Source organism: Taurulus bubalis (genome assembly GCF_910589615.1).
Source record: "Taurulus bubalis genome assembly, chromosome: 17".
NCBI lineage: Eukaryota > Metazoa > Chordata > Actinopteri > Perciformes > Cottidae > Taurulus > Taurulus bubalis.
In genome coordinates this window covers 21165974-21188320 of record NC_136605.1, presented here as the reverse complement: position 1 = coordinate 21188320, position 22347 = coordinate 21165974, and the positions used below count along the sequence as shown (strand labels likewise).

The following is a 22347-nucleotide window of genomic DNA, read 5'->3' as shown; positions in this document are numbered from 1 at the left end:
ACCCTCGGTCCAGAATTGGCAGGTCTGAACCTGCAGAGAGGAATCTGTGGGAGGCAGAGATGAGGGTCTCCAGATATTTATTTATCTCAGATTCACCTGAACGAACGGGAGGATGGAGTCATCTTCCGCAGAACAAACAGAGGCTCTGCGTTCACAGCTTTGTGCAACAGACATATACTTAACATTCCTGCTGTGAGTGGTTGCTCTGCTTGTCACCGTCCTGCTGGCCCTGTCCCCCCCCCCCCCCCCCCCTCCCCCTCCCCCGGACCCTCCCTCACTTTCAGGTAGCTTAAAAGCAGCCCGAGTCCCGATGCGCTTCATTCTCTCCTCTCCGTCCAGAGCAGACTCCTCCAGCATGTCCTCCTACGCTCACTCCGTCACCTTTTCCAGTGGAAACCGCTCCGGCTCCATGAGGGCCCCCAGCGTGTACGCCGGCGCCGGAGGCAAGGGAGTCCGCATCTCCAGCATGAGCGCTCCCAGGAGCTTCTCCTCTGCTGGTGCAGGGTTTTCTGCAGCCGGAGCCGGAGCCGGCGGCGGCGGCGGCGGCGGTGGCAGCGGCTTCAACCTGTCCGACGCCTTGGATATCTCCGACAACAAGAAGATGGCCATGCAGAACCTGAACGACCGCCTGGCCTCCTACCTGGACAAGGTGCGCTCCCTGGAGAAGGCCAACGGGGAGCTGGAGTTCAAGATCCGGCAGTTCCTGGAGAGCAAGACCAGACCCGAGGGCCACGACTGCACCGGCTTCACGGACGCCATCAGCGACATGCAGGACCAGGTGAGTCTGGACTCTGATTCCGAACGCAGGGTCGTCTCTCTCTTCCAGGGAAGACCTGGAAATACATCCCCTCCAGCACAAAGGCTGCCAGAGGCCCTGCAGCCACCCTCAGGCGTGCAGGTGGGACGTGGGGGATGTGTCACTTCCTGCAGGTGGAAAACAGGTGCAGCCACACCCAGAACACACAGAGGCCACCTGAAGAGCAAACAGGATTTGCATGATGACTTCTGCAAACATGAACCACCAGAATAACAAACAAACATGCAGGTTCAGGTCACATTCAGAGACTCTGATGATGAGATAAAACCTCCTTTGTGTTTCAGATCATCTTTGCAACCCGAACCAACGGATCCCTGTACCTGGCCATCGATAACGCCAAGCTGGCTGCGGAGGACTTCAGGGTCAAGTGGGTCTCTTTCCTTTGCATGTGTGGTGCATTGCTTTCCTGGTATTAGTTATTGGCAACTAAACCCCGTCATAGAGCTGCATTAACGTTGCTGCTGGTCTGTCTGCAGGTTCGACAGCGAGCTGAACATGCGTCAATCGGTGGAGGCCGACATCTCCGGGCTCAAGAGGTTCCTGGACGACTTGACCCTGGGGAGGTCCGACCTGGAGATGCAGATCGAAGCGCTGAGGGAGGATCTGATCCAGCTCAAGAAGAACCACGAGGAGGTGGCTCGTTAAAGTTCAATATGAAGTGTTCAACATCAGTAGTTTGGTGGAAACGTTCATCAAAGCAGTTTTATGATGGAGGAGAAGTTGAGGGAACTTCAAACTCCATTTCTTGGAGTTTTGCAAAAAAAACCTAATATTTATCTCATGATGAAGGAGCTTAGTGTTCGTGAGTATTGTTAGTGAGTCAATTCAGCATAAAGTCATATTTATTATGGATGCTTTTTTCAAAAATCATATGAAAAAGAAAAAACAGAATTTTGTCTTAATAAACAACGAGCGAAAAACCGAATGTTGGTCATCATCATAATTCCTCTTTGTTGTGCGTCTCCCTGCAGGACCTGCTGGCCATGCGGGCCCAGGTGGGGGGCCAGGTGAACGTGGAGGTGGCCGCCGCCCCGCAGCAGGACATGTCCGCCATCATGGCTGAAGTCAGGGAGCAGTACGAAGCGTCCGCCATCAAGAGCCGCAGAGAGCTGGAGGTCTGGTTCCAGGCCAAGGTGAGCAATGAGACCCTCTGAATCCAAGTGGGGATAAGCCCCGCCTCCAAATGCGTCCTTCTGGAAGCCTCATTTTATAAATCATGACTAAGAGACACACCTGAAGGTAGATCACCTTCCTCTACTTGGACAAAATAGCTTGAACATGTCGTGCAGGGAAAAGTGGGTGTTACTGTTACCCCATTCACGTGCACATTTAGGAGTTTTCTAGCAGCTCCTAGTGGCTCGTTATTGAATCTGCAAGCAAAGACAATCTTACATGAGGCAGTATAAAAAGAAATCATGAGATAAAACGTGACTTACTGTATCAAACTGAATTGTATTAAATCCAATAATGAATTTAAGACCTATAATAAAAACAAGTGTGTGAATTAAAGTGACAGTCGCGTGTCATCTGCATACGGGTTGATTCATGTTGATTCATGAGCAGATTCATGTTTATTTATGAGCAGATTCATGTTGACTTATGAACAGATTCATGCTGATTTATGAGCAGATTCATGTTGATTTATGAGCAGATTCATGCTGATTTCTGATCAGATTCATGAGCAGCTTGGCCTCTCTTCTTGGTGTCTTTCTGCTGCAGTCCGATGACCTCTCTAAGGAGGTCGCCGTGAGCACGGAGAGTCTGCAGTCGTCTCGCTCGGCGGTCACGGAGAGCCAACGCTCACAGCAGAACCTGCTGATCGAGCTCCAGGCGCAGCAGAGCATGGTCAGTGTGTTATGAGTGTGTGGGTTATGAGTGTGTTAGAGCATGGTAAGTGTGTCATGGTCAGTGCTCAGTTTCTCGTGAGTCTGATTCCTGCCTCCCCTGTGAATCCGTTTACTCGGTTTCCTCTCCGCCGCAGAAAGAGTCTCTGGAAGGAACCCTGGCGGACACCCAGAACCGCTACGCCGCCATGCTGGGAGGCTTCCAGCGGCAGGTGACCTCCATGGAGGAGCAGCTCAGCCAGCTGAGGGCCGACCTGGAGAGGCAGGGGCAGGAGTACCAGATGCTGCTGGACATCAAGACCCGGCTGGAGATGGAGATCGCCGAGTACCGGAGGCTGCTGGACGGGGAGCTGTACAGGTGAGCGGACCAGTCCATACTGGGAGCCCACTGGGAGACAGAGAAGTGGAACATAAACATCAAACAGATACAACGTGCAGAAATAACAGAGCAGCTGTTTTTGTCTGCAGGGAAGTTGATCAAAAGTTCATGTTTATACTTTTCTAGTAATTCAGTTTTTAGGAATATAACGTGAAATCATGACATGAAATCAAGTAGATGAAAAAATAAAACCTCAGGGCCAATCTTAATTATAAAATATTCTGTCAATAATCTAAATTATGAGATTCACCAAAACAAATAGAATTCTTTTTAAATTATTTTAGAACACACAAACTCAAAAATGACAACAAATAGCAGTTTTTACATAACAAATAGCAGTTTTTACATACAAAATAACAGTTTAGACAGAACAAATAACAGTTTTTACACAACAAATAGCTGGTTGAAAACCAGTGAATAATTTTTAACAAGTTTAAGGAGCACAAACTATGAATGCAGACACATGCATATGTAAGCATTAGTTTTAATAATCATGAGTATTAATGCACATTCATGTGAAAGTATGAGTATTAATATAATAATCATGATTATTAATATAGTAATCATGAGTATTAACTTAGTAATCATGAGTATTAACATAGTAATCATGAGTATTAACATAGTAATCATGAGTATTGTTAGTGCATAATGCTCAAAGCTAACTAGCTGGTTCTTCCTCAGCCCGTCCACCACCACGAAGAGCAAAGTGATGATCATCACCAAAGAGTACGTGGACGATGAAGAGGTCACCTCCGACTGAGACGAAGAGCGCCGTCAGAAATACACAAATAAAATACTTCTGATGAACTGAAACACGTGTGTGTGTGTGTATTTTCTGTGTATTAGTACCTTTAATCGCCACTCGACTTACTTTAACATTGTACATGTTTCTTTATTGTAATAAATGATGAAGGACACATTCTCACCACAAAGCATCAATTAGCGTAGCTTTGCTTCCAACGTTCCCTGGAGTATCAGATATTAATGCGTTCATGTTTCATGTGTCGTTATAATATGAAGCTTCAGGCCACAGAACCACTTCCCTCATGGCTCACGGGCGCCCAGTGCTTAGAAAGTGGCCACATGATGGCGCTATTGGGACCATGTTTGGGGAAGTCGAGGGCCAAACGATAGAGAGCCTGCACAAAGTTTGATATATGTAGAATTTGTAGAATTTATAGATATTGAGATACGAGATGAAAAAGGCGTCAGCTCCACGTTTTACCCAAAACTCTGGATCCAGCTGTTAGAGCATTATACATTATTATTATTATTAATAATAATAATAATAACTCTGGATCCAGCTGTTAGAGCATTATACATTATTATTATTATTAATAATAATAATAATAACTCTTGATCCAGCTGTTAGATCATTATACATTATTATTATGCATTTTATAACCTTCATGGTCATGGTTTAAATAAAGGAAGTTGATTCACCTCAACTCATATTATGGGACGTGGTGGCTATATTATACTTCTATGGGGAAAGGTATGTTTGGGCCACGTCATGTGAACACATTATAATATGTGTACTTCCACCTCCATCCATAGTTTTGTCAATATGATGTTGAAAGTAAATCATAAATATTGTCACTGCAAGTTTTTTAATATTATAGTATCGTGCTCATATGCTATATTTTGATGTATCAGTGGATTCAAACTATTTGAGCCTCAGTGTCAGGTTTCCACATGAAAAAAACTGTCTAAAGAAATATTTTTAAAATATAACAAATACAGAAAAAAACCTGTAAAATTAAATTAACGTTATTTTCTGCAGGGAAATGGTAAAACGTGAATATTGCTGCCGTCATGTTTCTGCGTCTGCAGAAATGATTCTCTAATAAAACACAAGAAGATCGGAAAGTCAGACGAGATATTTATTGAAGAAGCTCAGACGGACTCAGTTCACAGGTTCTGGTTCTGGTCTGGTTCTGGTCTTGTTCTGGTCTAACTGCTTTTGATCACGTTTCCATATTCGTCCACTTCCTGCACGATGGTCACCACCTTGGTCCTGGTGGTGCTGGTGCTGGTGGTGCTGCTGGTGCTGCTGCAGGACGGAAATACATCATCCATTATTATTGATGATATTTATTCAGGTCTTTTCTGTCTGATGGGACTCAAACTGACGGTTTTATTGTCATAGCAACATCCGAAAAAGTAGATAAAACTACTTTTAAATATTGAATAATTATGAAATTATGTTATTTAATCTAAAAGATGATTTTATAAAAATAGTAGTTTTATAAAAATCAATACATATTTTTCCTCCTTGTGTTGAGATTATGACGTCGGTAACGTTAGCCGTGCTAGCAGCTCTGGAGGCTAGCGAGCACTTTGCTCCAGACTAAAACATCTCAACGATTAAGGGATGGATTATGGTTAATGTCATAACTTTATTGATCCTCTGCTCATCAGGTCAACAAAAACCTATGACGTTCCCTGACTGTTTGCTCACGCTAGCATGCTACGCTAACAGGTGTTTGTCTGAAAGAGCTAGCGGAGTGGAGACGCTCACTTCTCTCCGTCCAGCAGCCTCTGGTACTCGGAGATCTCCAGCTCCAGCCGGGTCTTGATGTCCAGCAGTTCTGCGTACATTCGGCCCTGGTTCTCCAGGTCAGCCCTCAGCTGTGCCAGCTGCTCCTCCAGAGCGCCCACCTGCCTCTGGTAGCCCGTCAGCATGTTGGTTTGGCGGCTCCCGGTCTCAGCCAGAGTAGCCTCCAGGGCTCCTTTCTGCTCCGGGGGAAGGGAAGGACAGTCGGGTTACTGTGGTTCTGACTTCCCAGTAAGACGACCATTTAGTACGCCAACAGCACCCCAAAGCACTCAGTCACATGTGTACTTATGTATAAGCATGTGTACTTATGTATAAACATGTGTACTTATGTATAAACCTGTGTACTTATGACTGAGGTGGAGTCCATGTTTAGTGGATCAGGGTTTGCTGACCTTGCTGATCTGAGCCTGCAGTTTGATCTCCAGATTCTGGAGGGTCCGCCGGGCCTCTCCGATCTCGGTTTTGGACGTCTGCAGGATCTCCGTGGTCACAGAGCCCTCTTTGCTCAGCTCGGCCGACTGTGAGGAACAAGGATCAATGACGTTATTGATCAGGCTTTGGACAGTAGGGGGCGGCGGGGAACGGGACTTTATGGGCTCACCTTGGCCTGGAACCAGGTCTCCAGGTCTTTGCGGTTCTTGTTGGCCACGGCCTCGTAGTGTTCTCTGACTCCGGCCATGATGACGGACATGTCCTGCTGCGGGGTGGCGTCCACCTCTACGTTCACCTGACCCCCCACCTGGGTCCGCATGGCCAGCAGGTCCTGCAGGGTTAGGGTTAGACGGCGGTTAAACTTGTCTTTTGATCTGTTGGTTTATTTGCTGACTGGTTCCGGTGGTCTCACCTCCCCGTGGTTCCTCTTCAGCTGGACCAGCTCGTCCTTCAGACCCTCCATCTGCATCTCCAGGTCGGACCGGCTCAGAGTCAGCTCCTGTAGGACCCTTTTCAGCCCGGCGCTGTCGGCCTCCACCGACTGCCGCATGGCCAGCTCGTTCTCGAACCTGAAGGAGACACCAGAGTGAGTTCCAGGACCTGGTCTAAAGGTGGTGACGAACCCGCTCACTGAACCACATGGACTCTGGTCCAGGTCTGGAGGAACGAGTCGATGTGGGAGGAAACTAAGTCTCACTCACTTGAGCTTGAAGTCGTCGGTGGCCAGCTGGGCATTGTCGATGGCGAGGACGATGGCGGCGTTTGCATGAGCGGCGAAGAAGATCTGAGGACGTACGAAGGTTACAGGAACACTTAAAGAACAGGAAACCCAGAAACATGAATCATAAAAAGACATAAAAAGATCACAAAGAAGCTGAATCTGAAAAAGCAGTTTGAAAGCTTCATAAACCGGTCCTCACCCGGTCCTGCATGTCTTTGATGGAGACCTTGAACGCGGTGCAGTCGTGGCCCTCGGGTCTGGTCTTGCTCTCCAGGAACTGCCTGATCTTGAACTCCAGCTCCCCGTTGGCCTTCTCCAGGGAGTGCACCTTGTCCAGGTAGGAGGCCAGGCGGTCGTTCAGGTTCTGCATGGCCATCTTCTTGTTGTCGGATATGTCGATGGCATCGGACAGGTTGAAGGAACCGCCGGCGGAGGAGGAGGCCTTGGAGACACGGACTCCGGTCCCTCCAGCTCCTCCGTACACGCTGCCGGCCCCCGAGCTGCCGAGCCGGCGGGCGGAGGAGGAGGAGGAGGAGGCCATCATGCCGGAGCCCCTCATGGAGGACAAGTTGCTGCGGCCGGAGAAGGAGGTCATGGCTGAGTGGCTGAGGGTCGGCTGGGACGGCGCCTCCTTATACGCCTCGCCTGGGGGCGGGAATGCTCGGTGGGTCGCAGTGCGGCCCCGGGGCCCGGATGGCAAACCGGTCAGAGCGGCTCGGGTCCTTCAGCAGAAGCCCCGGGCCCCTGGGGGAGGTCTCAGGGCCAAGGAGCTGCTCGGACCTGATGGTCTGGTTCTGTGCGTCATGCACAAGTAATAATGCTGTTATAATGTATATTAGTACAACAGTCACACTTTGTGTATTTCCACTACATTTTTACTGATTATACTGACATACTTTTACTCTTACATAATACTTCTATAGTGTGGTATTAGTACTTGCACTGTAACATTGTACTTCTAAAGTGTGGTATTAGTACTTTCACTGTAACATAGTACTTACATAGTATGGTATTGGCACTTGTACTGTAACATAGTACTTATATAGTGTGGTATGAGTACTTGCACTGTAACATAGTACTTCTATAGTGTGGTATTAGTACTTGTACTGTAACATAGTACTTCTATAGTGTGGTATTGGCACTTGTACTGGAACATAGTACTTATAGTGTGGTATAAGTACTTGTACTGCAGTAGAGGTACTCCATACGCAGGAAAACAACATTTCAGTGATAAAAAGGAGGAAATGGTTTCCAGCGGCGCCTCCATATACGCCTCACCTGGGGGTGGGAATGCTCGGTGGGTCGCAGTGCGGCCCCGGGGCCCGGAGAGCGAACCGGTCGGAGCTGCTCGGGACCTTCAGCAGACGCCCCGGGGCCCCTGAGGGAGGTCTCAGGGCTGTTGACTGCTGGTTTGTTGACTTGTGACTTGTGAACTGGTTATACTGGAGCCAGACTAACTGGTCAGGGGCCCCGGGGCCTAAACCTGCTGCTCAGCTTTTGTTGGAGGAAACACAAGTGTATTTGAGTCTCAATAATATATTATATTTACTTTTATACTATTTTAACATTTGGTTATGATGTTCTGCTGAAGTGGAGACCAGTTAACAGAGAACAAAGTACTGGGAGGCAGTGGAGACCAGTTAACAGAGAACAAAGTACTGGGAGGCAGTGGAGACCAGTTAACAGAGAACAAAGTACTGGGAGGCAGTGGAGACCAGTTAACAGAGAACAAAGTACAAACTGGGACCAGTTCCTACAAATAAATGCAGGAATGAGATCTGAAGGAGCATGCCGAAGGTTCCTCTGACACCAAGGCTCTCAGCACAACAAAAACATAACAAAAACAACACAACTACCCCCCCAGTCTTCAGGTACTCAAAGGGTGTTTGTACTTCCTGGAATGGAACCCCACCTGACGGGCCGGTTCTGGGTCCATCCCATAATAGTTGAGATGTTTCAGTCTGGAGCAAAGTGCTCGTTAGCCCCGGCTAGCACGGAAAACGTAACCGACGTCATGGTCTCATTAGGAGGAATAGGCATTGATTTTCATAAAACTACTAATTTTATAAAATCAGCTTTTGATTTACTGTACTTCACCTCAGAGGTACATAGAGTACTCTTTACTGTACTTCACCTCAGAGGTACATGGAGTACTCTTTACTGTACCACACCTCAGAGGTACATGGAGTACTCCTTACTGTACTTCACCTCAGAGGTACATAGAGTACTCTTTACTGTACTACACCTCAGAGGTACATAGAGTACTCTTTACTGTACCACACCTCAGAGGTACATGGAGTACTCTTTACTGTACTACACCTCAGAGGTACATGGAGAACTCTTTACTGTACCACACCTCAGAGGTACATGGAGTACTCTTTACTGTACTACACCTCAGAGGTACATGGAGAACTCTTTACTGTACTTCACCTCAGAGGTACATAGAGTACTCTTTACTGTACTACACCTCAGAGGTACATAGAGTACTCTTTACTGTACCACACCTCAGAGGTACATAGAGTACTCTTTACTGTACTACACCTCAGAGGTACATAGAGTACTCTTTACTGTACCACACCTCAGAGGTACATGGAGTACTCTTTACTGTACTACACCTCAGAGGTACATGGAGTACTCTTTACTGTACCACACCTCAGAGGTACATGGAGTACTCTTTACTGTACTACACCTCAGAGGTACATGGAGTACTCTTTACTGTACTACACCTCAGAGGTACATGGAGTACTCTTTACTGTACTACACCTCAGAGGTACATGGAGAACTCTTTACTGCACTACACCTCAGAGTTACATGTTGTACTATTTACTGTACTACACCTCAGTACTACAGTAGCGTTAACTTAGCTCCTCCTCCTTATATGGGCCGCAGCCTGAGAGCGACCTGATTGGTTGTCCCTCGTCACATGACATGCTGCGTGACATGAAATCCTCGTCAGTTGAATTATGAAACTCTTTGTTTATTGAACCTTTGTAACCGGCTGTTTTATATTATTATGTAGTTAAATGATGTCTGATTAGAAACCTATTGAAGTGTTTCATTTTCAGAATGAGCATTTATATATTAAACGATCAATGAAGTTCATAAAACATTAAACAGTATTTTAAGTTAAATATCTCTAGAAATGGATTTTATTTTTATATATATTTTATTATTTATATATTTTTTATTATTGTTTTTTAGCTCAAGAGGATATTTTGTCTGAATAGTGACGTTTACATTTAAAGGTTTATATGCACTCGTTGTATATTTATTAGTGCTGGGCAAAGATGAAAAAATGCAACCGATTAATTGCATGATTTCTCTGTGATAGTGCGCTCCTCAGACCGACATCTTCCACTGCAGTATCCGGCCTGCAGTCGTTGGTTTGTCGACAGTTCTCCCGCACGTCGCATCCGACGTAGTCTGCCGAAGTTTCGCTCCACTGGTTGTTTGGAGAGATTTAAAATGAAAATCCCATTTAAAAGTGAAGTACCTTTCTCCATTTTCTCGGTTAATGTGTGCAGCAGTGATAAGCCCCTCCCAATGCTAAAAATAAATAAAAATGCTGTTAATGCATGATAAAAATCATTGTCGGAGTTAATGGATTGCTACGTTAACGTGTTGATAACACGTTAGCGTGCCTAAGCCCTAATATTTATACACAGATTCTTACTGGGACATCATGTTTACTTCTGTTTGTCTGATTGTTGTTGTTGTGTTACGTTTACTGAGGAAGGCTTTTATTGTGAAACTATATTTTAGAAATCTTCCAAAATTAATCTTAATTAACCAGGACTATTTGGCCCCCAGTGGCCACCAGAGGAACTGCATTGCTACACTTCATTTGAACAGAAGACACAACACATGAGCTTTTATTTTGAAGCCAGTCAGCAGACTTTTATTGTGGTGTGTGTTTCCGTGAGAGCGCCTCCTGCTGGAGCTCGTCATTCTATTGGAGGACCTCCGTGGATGAGCTCACCACCTTCCCGTCCACCAACTCCTCTGTGACAGTGATGTATTTGGTGGTGGTTTTGCTGGTGCTGGTGCTGGTGGAGCTGCAGGAGAGAGAGAGAGAGAATCCTTGAGTCCCTAGAAACTGTAACGCAGCAATGACCGATCTATTCTGTAATTACTGCAGGTCGCCGCCCAGCAATGTTGTCAGATGTTTATCCTCTAAACGACCCTGTGGTTGTCTCACCTGCTGCTGCCACCGCTGCTACTAATGCTCAAGCCGCCGCCTCCCTCCCCGTCCAGCAGCCTCCGGTACTCGGCGATCTCCATCTCCAGCCGGGTCTTGATGTCCAGCAGCATCTGGTACTCCTGCCCCTGCCTCTCCAGGTCGCACCTCAGCTGGCTGAGCTGGTCCTCCATGGAGGTCACCTGCATCTGGTACCCCGACAGCTGCATGGAGTAGCGGTTCTGGGTGTCGGCCAGCTGGGATTCAAGAGACCCTTTCTGCAGAGAGAAGGAGGAGAAGGTTAGTTTGTGAGCTCGTGGGCGTGAAGAGGAGCCGTGAGCAGAGAGACGCTCACCATGCTGAGCTGGGACTGCAGCTCGATCTCCAGGCTCTGCAGAATCCGCTTCAGTTCGCTGAGCTCTGTTTTGGACGTCTGGATGGTCTCAGTGCTCATGCTGACTTCTTTGCTCAGGGCTTCTGACTGCGTAGGGGACACAAAGCACCGAGCATGTCATCTCCATCCATCCCATAATAGCTGCTGAGACGTCTCAGGTGGCGGCTCGCGTCTTACCTTGCTCTGGAACCAGGCCTCCAGCTCTTTGCGGTTCTTGATGGCGGACGCTTCGTACTGCTCCCTGACTTCGTCGATGACCTTGCTGAGGTCTACACCCGGCGCGGCGTCCACCTCCACGTTCACCTGGCCGGTCATCTGAGCGCGCATGGCCAGCAGCTCCTCCTCGTGGTTCTTCTTGAGGAAGATCAGCTCCTCCTTCAGACCCTCGATCTGCATCTCCAGGTCGGACCGGCTCATGGTCAGCTCGTCCAGGACTCTCCTCAGACCGGCGATGTCGGCCTCCACCGACTGCCGCATGGCCAGCTCGTTCTCGAACCTGCGGAGCAAAGACAAAGCGTTGGTTTCCGAAGCCGCTCTCCCAGAAGAGGAACGGCCTGAAGCCGCTGAAGGAGGTGAAACAGAACTTTAGATTTCAGGAATTGGTTCACTGACTTGAGCCGGAAGTCGTCGGCGGCCAGCTTGGCGTTGTCGATGGAGAGGTAGATGCCCCCGTTGACTCTGGTGGCATCCTGGATCTGAGAGAAAAGAGAGGAGAGAAAAGTTGTTTTCTTTTCAAGTTCTCCATCGACAGGAAACCAGCTTGTCTACAACGCTTTAGTTTGAGGCTTTGTTTGATTGTCAAACAAACGCCTCTTCTCTTCTTCATGCCGGCCGTTACTTATGAGCGTCTCTTTACACGCTTTGGTATTTGCATGATGTCACAGCCTGTGTACTTGTACTTCTGTCTACTACGAGTACTACTTTAACTACAGCACTGACCAGTAAAAAGCTGCTGGTTTTAAAGCTGCATCACAAGCTACAGTGTTGATGTTTAACTTCTCACTGGACGATAAACTCTGCAGCAGCGTGAAGACACAGCTTCCTGTTTGGGGGTCACATGACTGAGTGTCCCAGGTGGGCCTACCTTTCCCTGCAGGTCTGCGATGGTGACGTAGAAGGCGCTGTAGTCTCTGGAGGAAGGCGACGACTTGCTCTCCAGGTACTGCCTGATCTGCAGCTCCAGCGCCCCGTTGGCCGCCTCCAGCTTGCGGACCTTATCCAGGTAGGAGCTCAGGCGGTCGTTCAGGTTCTGCATAGTTGCCTTCTCATTGGCCGAGATGTCTGCACCACCGCCGCCGCCACCGCCACCGCCGCCTCCAGCACCGAAGCTGAACCCAGAGCCTCCTCCGCCGCCACCATAGCCTCCGCCGCTACTGGAGCTGTAGCCATAGCTACCTCCACCTCCTCCACCGCTGGAAAACAATGAGGAGCCGCTGGAGATCTTAACTCCACCGCCTCCAGCGCCACCGTACATGGAGCCACCATACCCTCTGCCTCCTCCGGACGAGGAGCTTGTGTAGCTGCTTCTATAGCTGGTCATGTTGAGTGGTGATGAGGAGGCTCTGCTTCAGAAGAGAGTGAAGAGGGAAGAGCGGCTCATTTTTTTTATACTGTTCGAAGAGTTCGGGAGGAGGAGGCGGAGGTGGGCGAGCTTGTGCCAAGTCTGGGAGGAGACACCTGTTCTTCTTTCAGCTGAAAAGGTTACCGGGCGTGTCTGAGTCCACACCCTGGGTGTGCCTGACCATCAACCTCACAAGCATAATTATAATAATTATTTTTTTTATGAGCTGAATCTTGGCAGCAGCTCATGGTTTCCAGGTAAACCACCGCAAGCAGAGCGGTTAAGTGTTTTCATAAAATTAAACTAAATTGTTAGCAGAATCACTCTCGATGTAGAAATAATTTCTGCGAACAAGTCTGAAGACGATGAACTGCTCATTACTGGACAATATGACCTACTAGTATATAAATTATATACATATATATATATATATACATATATATACATATATATATACATATAAAATGATGATAATAATAATGACGAAAATAATGATAACAATAATAATAATTACACATTTCATTCACATAATGAGATGTGTGTCCATGGACTGGCAAAAAGGGGAACCGGAGAGTGTGCTGAACTATCGTGGCATCACACTGCTCATGCCAGGGTGCTGGAAATGAGGCTCCGACTGTTTGTCGAACCTCAGAATCAAGAGGAGCAATGTGAATTTCATCCCGGTCGTGGAACAGTGGACCAGCTCTTTACCCTCAAAGACTACTGGAGGGATCCTGTGAGTTTGCCCAACCAGTCTACATGTGCTTTGTAGACTTGGAGAAGGCTTTCGACCGGGTCCCTCTGGGGTTTTTGTGTGGGGTACTGTGGGAGTATGGGGTGCCGGACCCATTGCAACGGGCTATCCAGTCTCTATACTGCAGTAGGAGCTGTGTTCATATTCTCTGCATTAAATCAGGCACGTTCCCGGTGGCTGTTGGCCTCCGCCAGGGCTTGCCCTTTATCACCGGTCCTGTTCCTGACCTTTATGGACAGGATATCTAGGCGCAGCCAGGGGGCGGAGAACGTCAGGTTCGGGGTCTCGGGATCGCTTCTCTGCTGTTTGCAGATGATGTGGTCCTGTTTGCCTCCTCGGTCCATGACCTCCAGCATTCACTGGGGTGTTTTGCAGCCGAGTGTGAAGCGGCAGGGATGAGAGTCAGAACCTCCACATCTGAGGCCATGGTGCTCTGCCGGAAACTGGTGGATTGCTCCCTCCAGGTGGGGACGGAGTGCCTACCACCTATGTAACATTAAACAAATCAGGCACATCTTGTCTCAAAGCGATGCAGCAACGTTGATCCACATATTTGCTACTTCAAGACTGGATTACTGTAACTCCTTATTCTCAGGCTGCTCTGGTAAGTCTCTCGAATCTCTCCAGTTGATCCAGAATGCTGCAGCTCGTGTACTAACGAGGATGCGGAAGAGAGATCACATTTCTCCTGCTCTCCACTGACTTCCTGTAAGATCAAGAATCACATTTCCAAATCCTTCTCCTTACCTACAAAGCCTTAAATGGGGATTCACCATCATACCTCAAGTAGCTTATAGTGTCATATTACACCACTAGAGAGCTGCGCTCACTGAATGCAGGGTTACTTGTGGTTCCTAGAGTCTTAAAAGGTAGGTTGGCGGCCAGAGCCTTCAGTTATCAAGCTCCTCTTCTGTGGGACAGACAGGCACCTCATTTAAGAGTAGACTTAAGACTTTCCTCTTTGATAGCGCTTATAGTTAGGTCTGGCTCAGGTCTATAGTTAGGGCTGGTTCAGGCTTATAGTTAGGTCTGGCTCAGGTCTATAGTTAGGGCTGGTTCAGGTCTATAGTTTGGGCTGGCTCAGGTCTATAGTTAGGACTGGTTCAGGTCTATAGTTAGGACTGGTTCAGGTCTATAGTTAGGGCTGGCTTAGGCTTATAGTTTGGGCTGGCTCAGGTCTATAGTTAGGGCTGGCTTAGGCTTATAGTTTGGGCTGGCTCAGGTCTATAGTTAGGGCTGGCTCAGGTCTATAGTTAGGGCTGGCTCAGGTCTATAGTTAGGGATGGTTCAGGTCTATAGTTAGGGCTGGATTAGGCTTATAGTTTGTTGGGCTGGCTCAGGTCTATGGGGCGGCTGTCCTGTAACCACAAGGCAGCCGGTTCGATCCCCAGTCCCCCCACAGTTCACATGTCGAAGTGTCCCTGAGCAAGACACTGAACCCCGGGCGCCTCACAGGGCAGCCCACTGCTCCTTAACCAAGGATGGGTCAACCGCAGAGAAGAATTTCCCCAAGGGGATATATTGTAGGGAGATGAGTTTCTGCTGTAGGGGGGCCAGCCTCAGCCTTAGAGATAGGGTAAGGAGGGGTGACTTGTGGTTACCATGCCTGTCTTTCAATCAGAGGGTCTGTGGTTCGAACCTCGGCTCTGCTAGTATTCAGACACTGTTGTGGGACTACGGATAATATCATGAACGCAGACACGATGGAGTTTGATGTTCCGATGTATGTGGAATTTACATAACAAGTATAAAGCAGAACTAGTGGTTATTTCAATGGTGGATGAAGGAAACAGTATCCATTTTACGGAGGTAAGCCAGACACAGTTCCTGGAGGAGTCGGTGAAATTCACCGAGCTGTGTGCGGCTACGGATGGTGTTATGAACCCAAACACGAGGGCGTTTGATGTTCCGACATGTTTGGGACTTCCACAACAAGTATAAAGCAGAAGTAGTGGTTATTTATTCCATAGTCGATAGCAGAAAAGAGAACTCTTTTTCACGGAGAGAAGCGACGGAGAGAAGCGACGGAGAGAAGCAACGGCGATAAGCGGAGCTAACGGATCTAACGGAGCTAACACAGCTAATGAAGCAGGCCACTGGTTTTCTCCTTTCTTTGATTTTAAAATCAAATTTTACAGCTCAATTATAAGTGCACTGATTTTAGCTGGAGATAAACTCATTAGTTTTGCAGAAATGGACCCTGAGAGTTGTAGTTAACTTCTCAAACCTTTACTTTCTACAAGAGAAACACATTTTCTAACACAGTTGTTCATATTTGGAATGATATATGTATTTAGTTTCAATGTAGTCATTTACTTGTGTAATGATCAGTATTTAAGTCCTGATGTGTAATGAAATAACAACAGCTATTGCTAACTGGGTCGTCACATCAATGGATTCTCCGTGTGCACAGAAAGGCATCCTGCAGCGATCTCCAGCTTTTACTTTCATGCTTTGCATGCATTGCATGCCCTTCATGCGGGCGTGGCTGCGTGGTATTGTGCTGCAGGCGTGTTCCCATCGTGAGCAGCCGAAGCTCTCAGCCTGCAGGGACTGACAGGAATGTACAACACCCACTTGATGGAACCTGGATTTCGCAAACCTGCAGCATATTTGTTCAAGAGGCGTGTCACCTTCAGTTATGTAGCTTTGAAAGGAGGAAAAATACGGAATGAACCAATAAAGCACAATATGCCCTTCATCGCACACAATGCATCGACACACAGAGAGTAGATCAGCCACACTCTGACTTCACTCTGAGGACTTTCACCTCTTTATTCTTTTTAAAAGCATTTTAATGGTGATAATGCACCAAAAGAGCATTGAGTCCATAAAAGCGCACCGAGTGTTGAGAGGAAGAAGACTGTGGAGGTCAAAGGTTGTACCACAAACTAAACATCTGGATGAAGTTTTGTCTGAGAAGACAGTCCAAAGGTTCTGTGTACGTATTTGTGTTCAAATCATTCAATAAATGAACAAACATGAATGTGAAGAGCTCATTTACATCTACATCTGCCCCGGCCCGTCTTGTAATACCACTTGTAACCTGGAGAGGCGATAGAGAGTCACGGCAGCGTCCAGACTGTCCTCAGAAGTCCAGCTGAGATATCGCCAATAAAACATCTGTAAGATTTGATAGTTTATTTACTGGATAAAATACAAAGTGGGTTAGCGGGTAGCAGTTAGCTGCAGAGCAAATCTCAGATAGAACATAAATTAAACCTAAAGATCTCATTGTTGGTGTTATTCTGATGGATTTTACATCATCACGTCCTTTTTGTAGCCTGGTGTCGACCTGTCAATCATATTGAAGCCCCGCCCTAAAGCATCCCCTGCTTTATGGTCTGTTTGACTCTAAATGACCATAATTTACTAAATGAACATCATGCTGGATTGAAGAAGACTTGAAACTAGAGATTGAGACATAAACTCATGTTTACAATGATTAAAATGAAATCTCAAACAACAGTTCACGTTCAGTTCTGTGAGTTCTGATGTTTTAACTGAATATGAAGATGAAGATGATCTTCTTGCACACACACGCACACACACGCACACACACACACACACACACACACGCACACACACACACACACACACACACACACACACACACACACACACACTCTCTCTCTCTCTCTCTCTCTCTCTCTCTCTCTCTCTCTCTCTCTCTCTCTCTCTCTCTCTCTCACACACACACACACTGGGCTGGGCGGTATGGCCAAAAATTCATATCACAGTATTTTGTAAGATTCTGGCGGTTTCACGGTATATCACTGTATTTTTTTTACATCCTCTATGTACCAACGCACATTTATAACAAATCCCACACAGTAATCAGCGTTGCATATGTGTGTAGTTGCATTGGTGCATCTCTGGTCTCTTGTTGTTCCTCTTGCATCGCTCCTTTCCATTTTTTATGTGGCGACAGAGTTTCTTCTTGTTGTGATAGTGGGGCGAGCTGTACCCAGCATGCAGTTCAGCAGTGTAATTTTATAAATGTACAATTATTAGTGTTTATGTGTCACAAACTGTTGTGTCGTGGTGTTTTACCCTATTAAAGAGCGTTAGACCCTTCAGTGTGTGCAGCAAGATGCTGGAGATGTTCCACCAGTCGGTTGTGGCCAGAGCTCTGTTCTTCTCCATCGTCTGCTGGGGAGCAGCATGGGAGCCGGTGACACCAACAGACTCAGTAAACTGGATAAGAAGGCCGGCTCCATCATCGGCTGTAAGCTAGAGTATCTGGGGCAGGTGGTGGAGAGGAGGACGCTGAAGAAACTGTTGTCCATATTGGACATATACCCTCTCCACCGCCTGCTGCAGGGCCTCACGCTCCGCTGCAACAAGGACCGTTACAGGAGAACATTCCTGCCCACGGCTTTACAACAAGTAAAGCTTGCTAGATCCTCTGTGGATTAATTATCACTCTGTATACTTATTACACTTCACACACTTCACTTACATACTTTGCATTTTGCACTCTCTATTGTTTACATTTAATTTGCTCAATTAATGAATACACTCTGCAGCTGTACACATATTTCATTCTATCCATCCATCCATCCATCCATTATCAACCGCTTATCCGGGGTCGGGTCGCGGTGGCAGCAGGTTCAGCAGGCGACCCAGGCTTCTCTCTCACCTGCAACACTTTCCAGCTCATTCTGGGATCCCGAGGCGTTCCAAGGCCAGCCGGGAGATAAAATCCCTCCAGCGTGTCCTCGGTCTTCCCCGGGGTCTCCTACCAGTTGGACGTGCCTGGAAAACCTCTAATGGGAGGCGTCCAGGAGGCATCCTGACTAGAAGCTGTGTCCACAATAGAGGCTTTGAACATGGTCCACTCGGATTCCATGTCCCCAGCCTCCCTCGTGATGTGTGAGAAGCTCTTCCGGAGGTGGGAGTTGAGGACCTCCCGGACAGGATCCTCTGCCAGACGTTCCCAGTTCACCCTCACTACACGTTTGGGCTTGCCAGGTCTCTCTAGCCGACTCCCCCGCCATCTGATCCAACTCACCACCAGGTGGTGATCAGTTGACAGCTCTGCTCCTCTCTTCACCCGAGTGTCCAAGACACACGGCCGCAGATCAGATGATAGGACTACAAAGTCGATCATTGATCTCCGGCCTAAGGTGTTCTGGTACCAGGTACACTTATGAGCCACCTTTTGCTCGAACATGGTGTTCGTTATGGACAAACTGTGGCTAGCACAGAAGTCCAACAACAAAACACCATTCGGGTTCAGATCGGGCAAGTCGTTCCTCCCAATCACGCCCCGCCAGGTTTCTCTGTCATTGCCCTCGTGAGCGTTGAAGTCTCCCAGGAGAACTATGGAGTCGGCAGGTGGCGCCCTTTCCAGGACCCCTCCCACCGACTCCAAGAAGGCCGGATACTCTGAAATGCTGTTCGGTGCATAAGCACAAACAACAGTCAGAGCTTTACTCCCCGCAACCCGTAGGCGCAGGGAGGCGACCCTCTCGTTCTCCGGGGAAAACTCCAACATAGCGGTGCTCAGCCGGGGGCTCATGAGTATCCCCACTCCCGCCCGGCGCCTCTCACCCTGGGCAACTCCAGAAAAGGACAAAGTCCAACCCTTCTCCAGGAGCTTGGTTCCAGAGCCCATGCTGTGCGTGGAGGGGAGCCCAACTATATCTAGCTGGTACCGCTCCACCTCCTCCACCAGCTCCGGCTCTTTCCCCGCTAGCGAGGTGACGTTCCACGTCCCTAGAGCTAGTCTATGCTGCCGGCGATCGGCTCGCCCAGGTCTCTTGCCTGGCCCGCCGCCCGGTCTGCATAGCACCCGACCCCGATGCTTCTGTGGTGAGTCCACAGGGTTGCTGGTCCATGATCTTTTTTCGGGCTGAGCCCGACCGGGCCCCATGGGTGAAAGCCCGGCCACCAGACGCTCGCCGTCGAGCTCCCCTCCCGGGTCTGGCTGCGGGAGGGTGCCCCGGTTTCCCTTGTCCGGGCGAGGTAGCGTCATTCCGTGGGCCGTAAATCATCAGGGTTTTTTGAACCGCTCTTAGTCTGGGCTCTCCCCCGAGACCTGTTTGCCTTGGGAGACCCTACCAGGGGCTGACGCCCCGGACAACATAGCTCCCAGGATCACTGAGCCACTCAAACTCCTCCACCACGTTAAGGTGGCGATTCAGCAGAGTTTCATTCTAGTTTTTGTATTCTATTTTATTTGTGTGTATATATATATATTTATTTTTTATGTTTTTACTGTATTTTAATTTTATTTTGTACATATCTTTCATCCCAGTTGCTTTTTTATATATTTTATCTTGTGTGTTCATTTGTATCTGTAAGTTGTAAGGCGCTACTACGACAACACATTATTAAATCCATCTATCTATCTATCTATCTATCTATCTATCTATCTATCTATCTATCTATCTATCTATCTATCTATCTATCTATCTATCTATCTATCTATCTATCTATATAGTTGACGGTTATTAATTGTTGTTATGAAGATATAACCTTGACACGTAAGACAAGCTCTGAGTGAACACTTCATGTTGCTGCCTGCAAGAGAGACAACAGTTGTTGCGGCAATGCAACGGTACTTCAATGTTTAACCGGTTGAACCGGTTTACTGCCCAACCCAATCTCACACTTACCCAGAAGACACTTAAACACTTAAACACTTAAACGCACACACATTGACACAAAAACTCTCTATCAAACACACACACACACACACACAAACACACACACACACTCACACACTCACACACACAAACACACACACTCACACAAACACACACACGATCACTCACACAAACACACACACACACTCACACAAACACACACACACACACACACACTCACATACACACAAACACAGTCACACACAGATACACACACACACACACACTCACACAAACATACTCACACAAACACACACACTCACACGAACACACACACACAAACACACACACACTCACACAAACACACACACACACAAACACACGCACACACTCACATAAACACACTCACACACACACACTCACACACACACTCACACTCACACACACACACTCGCACAAACACACACACACACAGTCACACAAACACACACACTCACACACACAAACAAACACATACACTCACACAAACACACACGCACACTCACACAACCACACTCACACAAACACACACACACACTCACTCAAACACTCACACACACTCACACCCACTCACACACAAACACACACACTCACACAAACACACACACTCACACACAAACACACACACTCACACAAACACACACACACTCACACTAACACACACAAACACAAACACACTCACACTCTCACACACACACAAACACACTCACACAAACACACACACACTCACACAAACACACACACACTCACACACACAAACACACACTAACTCACACAAACACACAAACACACACAAACAAACACACACACTCTCACACACACACACACACACACAAACAAACACACACACTCACACAAACACACACAAACACACACACAAACACATACACACAAACACACATACTCACACACTCACACACACACACACACACACACACACACACACACACACACACACAAACAAACACACACACTCACACAAACACACACTCACACACACGCACACAAACACACGCACACACACACACACACACACACACACACACACACACACACACACACACACACACACAGCCCCCCCCCATCAGGAACCTGACAGCATTAAGGTGAATCTTCCGCCTGAAGCACCTTCCTTACATAACGCTGTCACCTGAGAGGGCGGGGCTTATGGCCTGCAGGTAAACAAGGTGTGTCTCTCCACACCTGAAGAACTAAAAGGCCAACAACTTTCAAGTAGAAGTACAGGAATGACATGAAGACCACAATACTTTATTAATTATTATTAAACGTTTACTTGTTATTTCTGATATTGAATGTTGTTATTAAATGTAATATTAATAATAATAGCTAGGATTTATATAGCGCCTTTCATGAAACCCAAGGACGCTTAACAAAGACATAAATAAACATAACAAATGCAACAGTAGCTAGAGGACATAGGCTTTGGTGAAGAGGTGAGTTTTGAGGAGTTTTTTGAAGGTGTCCAGAGATGGTGTGTTGCGGAGCTCTATGGGGAGAGAGTTCCAAAGTGTGGGGGCTGTCACACTGAAGGCTCTGTCCCCAAAAGTTCGCATTTTTGTGTGAGGGATGGAGAGCTGACCCGTGCCTGAGGATCGAAGGTTCCAGGACTGTGTGTAAGGGTGGAGGAGGTTAGATAGATACTGAGGAGCCAGGGCATTGAGGGATTTGTAGGTGAGGAGGAGGATCTTGTAGGTGATGCGGGACTTGACCGGAAGCCAGTGGAGGTGGATGAGGGTGGGGGTGATGTGCTGCCAGGGCTTGGTGCGGGTGAGAACCCTGGCAGCCGAGTTTTGCACATACTGGAGCCTGTCCAGGGCTTTGCTGGGAACCCCGGACAGAACTCCATTGCAGTAGTCCAAACGGGAGGTGACGAAAGCGTGGATAAGGGTTTCTGCCACAGAGTCAGAGAGTGATTGCCGGAGACGTGAAATGTTTTTGAGGTGGAAGAAGGCGGATTTGGTAATGGACCTGATATGAGATTGGAATGATAGTGTTGGGTCCAGGATGACACCCAGGTTGCGGACTTCCAAGGATGGGGAGAAGGAACAGCCGTCA

General features: G+C 47.6%; 3 protein-coding genes across 3 annotated transcripts; 1 reads left to right on the top strand and 2 right to left on the bottom strand.

The window, feature by feature from the left end:
- Nucleotides 1-310: 310 nt before the first annotated feature.
- LOC306749608 (keratin, type I cytoskeletal 50 kDa-like) lies at nt 311-3853 on the top strand (the record flags this gene model as incomplete). The annotated part of the gene is made up of 7 exons (XM_079232920.1): nt 311-778; nt 1102-1184; nt 1294-1450; nt 1789-1950; nt 2537-2662; nt 2799-3019; nt 3722-3853. 7 exons carry the CDS (start codon nt 311-313, stop codon nt 3798-3800), a joined length of 1296 nt encoding a protein of 431 aa, XP_079089046.1. The 3' UTR covers nt 3801-3853.
- Nucleotides 3854-4993: 1140 nt separating this feature from the next.
- Nucleotides 4994-7294, bottom strand: LOC306749607 (keratin, type I cytoskeletal 50 kDa-like; the record flags this gene model as incomplete). The annotated part of the gene is made up of 7 exons (XM_079232919.1): nt 4994-5093; nt 5562-5776; nt 5993-6118; nt 6202-6363; nt 6445-6601; nt 6734-6816; nt 6953-7294. The coding sequence occupies 7 exons, from the start codon at nt 7292-7294 to the stop codon at nt 4994-4996; spliced, it is 1185 nt and encodes a 394-aa protein (XP_079089045.1).
- A 3319-nt stretch (nt 7295-10613) lies between these two features.
- Nucleotides 10614-12907, bottom strand: LOC306749719 (keratin, type I cytoskeletal 13-like). The gene is made up of 6 exons (XM_079233039.1): nt 12409-12907; nt 11937-12019; nt 11502-11820; nt 11286-11411; nt 10952-11208; nt 10614-10808 (listed from the first exon to the last, which is right to left on the bottom strand). The coding sequence occupies exons 1-6, from the start codon at nt 12862-12864 to the stop codon at nt 10703-10705; spliced, it is 1347 nt and encodes a 448-aa protein (XP_079089165.1). The 5' UTR covers nt 12865-12907; the 3' UTR covers nt 10614-10702.
- Between the last annotated feature and the right edge of the window lie 9440 nt (nt 12908-22347).